Source organism: Ostrea edulis, chromosome 1 (assembly GCF_947568905.1).
Source record: "Ostrea edulis chromosome 1, xbOstEdul1.1, whole genome shotgun sequence".
NCBI classification, from domain to species: Eukaryota; Metazoa; Mollusca; class Bivalvia; order Ostreida; family Ostreidae; genus Ostrea; species Ostrea edulis.
In genome coordinates, this window is record NC_079164.1 from 13,989,222 (window position 1) to 13,995,221 (window position 6,000).

The 6,000-nt window shown below is 32.2% G+C and overlaps 1 protein-coding gene across 16 annotated transcripts in view; it reads left to right on the top strand.

Annotated features, from left to right (window-relative positions):
- LOC125661124 (F-actin-uncapping protein LRRC16A-like) overlaps positions 1 to 4,245 on the top strand; it is a 73,947-nt gene extending 69,702 nt beyond the window's left edge. For all 16 annotated transcript variants that reach the window (XM_048893036.2, XM_048893015.2, XM_048893014.2 and 13 more), the window contains 2 exons: positions 302 to 532; positions 1,571 to 4,245. In XM_048893036.2, the coding sequence (XP_048748993.2) occupies positions 302 to 532; positions 1,571 to 1,767 (428 nt within the window). In that variant the 3' untranslated portion in view covers positions 1,768 to 4,245. The remainder of the gene's footprint in view (positions 1 to 301; positions 533 to 1,570) is intronic.
- The last annotated feature ends 1,755 nt before the right edge of the window (positions 4,246 to 6,000 follow it).

The window sequence follows — 6,000 nt, forward strand, 5'->3', positions numbered from 1 at the left end:
TAGTAACTCAATGTTACAGACACAACTATTGGTTGATGCTAGAATTTTAATGCTTAGGTTTAATCGAGATTTTCCTGTTATTCATTGCGCTACATTTCTCCCCAATTTCATTTCGAGTTACTACATATATGTATTAAAGTTCAAAACTATGTTTCAAAGTTTCAGTATTTATTACATACATGTATATTATGAAAATCATTTCATTATATATATCACTTGTATCAAGTAAACTGATACATCAGTGTTACTGCTTTATATATCTCTCCTGTATTTTCCTTCACCGAAACTTTCTTTGATATAGCAAAAGAGAAAGAGTCCTCTAAAGAGAGTCTAGCAAAGGAAGACGTTCCTATAGAAACGGAAAGTAAACAGGAAGCGGATTCTAGTCAGAGCAACAGCGGGGTAGTGGTGGATTCCGCAACACTTCGTCTCTCTGTCGGAGAGAAAATTAAACGACTGAGCCAGAAGTTACCAGATCCTGAGAACCAGCCCACCTCCAGCAAATCTAGTTCTCTACCCAAAAATATCTCATGTAAATCTCTTTGTATTTAAATCACAATAAGCATGCACTGAAATCAATTGACCATAAATTTAAAATTTAAAATGATCTGTATATACCAGGTGTTTCCATCTCCCTGTACTGAATTTTTATTTTTCTTGTCAAACAGACACATATCAAGATATCGCTCTTGTCTTAGCCTTCATTTTTTGCAAATTTATACAGTTACTGTTTAAGCCCAATGTCATACAAATATAGCAGCCCAAGGTCATAGCAGGGACTATACATTATATATACTCAATATAAATATTTTTATTTTACTTGACATTTATAGTATTTAAAAGGAATCAGTCTTTTAGTGCATATGGAACTGAAGATCAGGTCATTCCTTGGAAAAATATGTCTTCGTACATTACACATGTACATTTAAATACATTTAAGTGAATCAGATTTTATCAAAATTGCTATAAGAATATAGTTACTTGCAGTTGGAATAATAGTTAATTGCAGTTGGATTAATCGTTACCTGGGTAATATTGTGTGTTATAAATTTCTAGAAACAGTTTGCTAAGTACAGCTTTTTTTTTTAAATTTTGCCATGCATTTTCTAATTTAAAATAAACATGCAAAACTAATAATTTTGTAACACAATATCCAGGAATCAGTCGATAGACATTTTCTATAAAAGTATGTTGCAAATGCTTACTATAATTTATTTTGTCACTTCTCCTGCTCTCTGGTCAACTCCGACAGTCATGGCTGCTAACCAGTCTGAGTCATTCAAAGGTTTTAATTTTGTTCTCAGGGATTTTTTTATTTTAAAAGTACAAGTACAGTCTTTTACTATCAACATAACAGTAGTGTAAACTTTGAAGTTTTCAATATCATAGATTATTATTATTATACATTATTATTCTTATACCTTTCATCCACTACACTTTTGTGTGTTATCACTCCTTTAACTTATCAACAAGTAGTATCCTCCTTAATTAGTTTGTGAAAGGAGTATCCTCCTTAATTAGTTTGTGAAGTTGCACAATAGAATTTTACATCTTGTTTCTTGTCTTGCAGTGAAAAGTTCTGTAAACTCTGAAGTCAATGAGAACGGTGAATCTGGGAAAACGGACAATGAAAAGGAAGTGGAAAAATCAAAGGATGAGAAATCTGAAGATTCCAAACATTCATCTGACTCGGACAAGTCAGACACATTGGGAGAAAGTGCAATAGAAACAAGGGAACAATTGTCTGATCAGGAAATCATGGTTTAATCACATTTCGCTCTTAGTATCATCACATGATTATTGTTCGATTTGTAGGGAGACCTCTCATACTCATTTATTGCTTTTAATTAAAGGGAAGCAATCCAGTCATCTGGATTGTTCTTATCGTGATTGAAGACATCTTTACTGTTACGTCTTATTCAGTGAATTCTCAGGTTTGAATATGGAAATGTATTCATAATTTTGATACAAAATTTCAAACCAAACATGTTATATTTTTTATAAAAGATGTAATAAAATTGTTTAAGTATATTAAATATATGTACATTTTCCCAAATCTAAAATGCCTTCATTTGGACATTTTCTCTTCAAGTACTCTTTATTTTTGTTGGTTTCTTAGCAGGAACTGAGAGTCATGCATATTATTGAAGTGTGAATAGTAGTTTCTGAGAGATATAGATGGAGAATCATTATATTGAATTGCTTGGCTTTTCAGACTGGTGACAGTAGGTTAGATGAGTGAAAAAGTAGCACTAGATTTAGTATGCGACAAGATTATCTTTTGATGTCCTTTAATTACTTTGTAAACAATCATTTATTACAATGTGAATATTGATGTAGTGCTTTAAGAGACCATCTATGTATTTAACTAGCTTGGTACTCACTTTGAAGATGTATCTTGCATGAATAATGTCCAAGACGATTGGGCTGAGCTCATCTTTCTTTTTTGATTTTGTTTTTTTGTTTTTTCCTCATTCACATAAGAAAAAAGACATAAATTTGTGAAGAAAGCATAGAAATATATTTTCTTTAAGATGGTGGAAATGATTTTGTATCTTTTATTTCTTGCTGTAATGACCATGGCAACAGTGTTTGACTCATTTATATTCTATATTCATATTTGAGCTGATACCATGGAAATACTTTTGTATTCACTAATACATTGTCTGTGATAGAAGATAGATTTAATATGTGTATTTCAAAATAAATCCCTGCAATCATCTGAAGATCAGGCAGGCTTTTGCTATTGATATGGTGAACATTTTCTTTTCACTGTAAATTTGCTGAATATTTTCCTTTCGCTATTAATGTGCTGAATATTTTCCTCTGACATGAACATTATAAAACCTATGCACAATGTGTTCATTTTTTTCTTAGAATACAATAGCGGTAGCAACATGCTGTACAGGTAGTTAGGTTTACAGTTTTTAATGGTATCTTGTGTAATATTTTTGTATTTTTTTTGTATTGGTAATGAGTATTTTCTGGTAACGAGCATAATGTTTTATAAAGTAGTGTAAGTATAGATAATATGCTGGCCATGCCATCATGATTATGTAGAGATTGACTTAACTTTTATTTAATGACAGATTTGGTGTATATATATAATGGTGCTCTTTTCATACATAAATGCTATTAATGGTTTTTTGATGTAGGAAATTGCTCTCTCTCTCGTTATTGTTATCATTCAGAACTGTTGGTAGAACCGTGTATGTGTATTGTCGTGATATCACATTTTATCTGTAAATCATGTGTATATTGACATGACTGTAGAAGATAGTAGGCAGATTTTGATATCTCAGTAACACTTCTGTTATATAAGGTATTCTGTTATGCAGCTCAGATCTAATTCTGGAAGCAAAGTAAGCTATATACATGTATGGAAAAGAAATTACATTTATTCACGTTTTCGTCTTTATAAGCATCTTGTTAACCTGTACAGGTAAAGATGTCCCTGTATTATCTCGTTAACCTGTAAAGGTATCCCTGTACCATCTCGTTAACCTGATCATTGTACCGTCTCGTTAACCTGTACAAGTAAAAGCATCTCTGTACCAACCTGTAGGTTGTGAATTCAAGTCCTATATGATCAATTCTATGTTTATCATGAAAGATTCCTGTAACCTATGTGAAATCAAATCGAATGCCATTCTCACATTTTGTCTTATTAAACAGAGTTTGTTTGTTATAGCTGTATAAAGTCTTTATGCTTCAGCACAATACTGTTTAATAGTCACTTTTTAATCCCGAGAATTATTTTTGCTTGAATTCACGAGGTTGCCTTGAAACGAAAATAAGATTCTCGTGAATAGTTTTGTGTATATACATATATTTAGTGATAAACAAAGTGGATATTCCCGACAATCATGTCTCACTGATAAATCTATCAAAACAAGATTGTGAAAATAAGTCTCGTGAAATATAAGTGATGTACAGTAAGAAAAGTGAACCAACCATAATTATAATGTCTTCCTCTTAAATATGCAAGTGATGAGCAGCATTATTCTCAGATTTGTGGCCAGAAATGATAAAAGCTATTTGCAGCAAAAATTTATAAAATTAATGTATATATATATATAAATGTATTGATTTTGAGAGCTGTACAAGTTTCACTGTTGACATTCCTATACTGTTATTCACCTCTGCCTTACCTCTGTTACAATGTTATGGCCCTTGATACTAATACAAGTTATGTCCCCTGACTCTGTTATATGAATGTATTAAAGATATTTTAGTGAACAGATATAATGATGTTGTTTTATATTGGCAATATCAACGGAACAAGGATAAGCTCACAACACAGGAAAACACCCAGACAATGACAGTAGCATAATCTGTACTTACAGTCAAGTCTAGATTGAATGCCTCGTCAGTTAGAGGAATTCTAAATCCATACAGTGGAAACTAAGTTATATAGCTGGTTTGCAACACAGAGCATATGTTTGGAAAGAGGTAGGATAACATATGGCATGATTTAGCCCCGTTAATGTGCAAATGATGGACCGTGTTGAATTTTATGAATGAAATGATGGGCTGTTTAATTCTATGAATGAAATGTTGGGTTGTGTTTAATTTTATGAATGAAATGATGGGTCGTGCTTAATTATATGATTGAAGTGATGGGCTGTGTTTAATTTTATGAATGAAATGGTGGGTCGTGTTTAATTATATGAATGAAATGATGGGCTGTGTTTAATTTTATGAATGAAATGATGGGCTGTGTTAAATTCTGTAAATGAAATGATGGGCTGTGTTGAATTCTGGAAATGAAATGATGGGCTGTTGAATTCTATAAAAATGAAGGTCATCACCTCTGCCCACTATTCAAAAAATTTACAGACAAAAAGGGTGAAGATAATAAATGGTGATTGGTCTCATTAACCCTATAAAGAATACAAAATTGAGAGAGCAAACATGGACTTTCCCCTCTGGAAATGCCAGAGGTAGAATAGGGTGCTTATGAAGAGAAAGCATCCCCTATTAAAAGATCACACTAGCTATAAACCCTACGCCTTGAGTGGAAATTGATGTATAAAGAATAGCCTAACAATTAGTATTCAACATAATAACAGGTATTTGCAAGTAAGATCAAAGTGATAATAGAATTTGTGAAATGCATTAAACAAGACTGTTGAAATCCCAGTAGCATCAACTTGATTGTCAGTAGCCTGCCTTAGTTTAAAAATTGATCATACACAGAACATACTCTTGTGTATCAAATCATTAAATAGACATAAACATTATATGCAGGTGATGAAATATTGGTACATAAATGTCAAAGTTAAAGAAGCTGTTAGAAGTCATCCAGTTCATCATGAATTTGAGTTGTTGGGTTGCCGTCAATGTCTATGTTCTGTAAAACATCCGAATATGAAACGGATGTGTCATAAAGGAAGCTTTTGAATAAAATCTGCCTCACAAGAATACAAACCAGGTCAGCTAATAAAGGAGCACAATTTGTGCCCATGGTAATTTATTTCCAAAGACTATACAGATATTGTCAATGAGGAACTCTAGCATCTTTTAAACATCAACTTCAAAATGCCTGCACATAGAATCAGAATGGTGTTTAACACTGATCACAAGATTGGGATATTTCCAAATGTCAAAATGCTGAGTCTTTTAACTTGTTGTGAGGAATGGTGGTGTAAAATGTTGAAAAGTTGTGTGGTTTGATGCTGTTGATTTCAGAAGTTTTGTGATTTCAAATTGACTAAAAGTTTTTGAGAATCCACATTTGATTTACACCACTTCTTGCATATGTTGTGGCACAATACGTCTGAAGTTTCTTCTTCACAACAGTTAATGTTTTATGAGGAGTAAAGACGGGGGCTTAATTGGTAGAACATTTACTGGATCCTGCAATGTATCTCTTTGTTTTTGTGATTCAGTCATCCATTATTTAACCTATAATTATAAAAATTGGATAAGAGGTTCGAGCACATATTAAAATTTCATCAAAAGGCTAAAAAGGTATATTTCATAAAGACATGGTTTTTC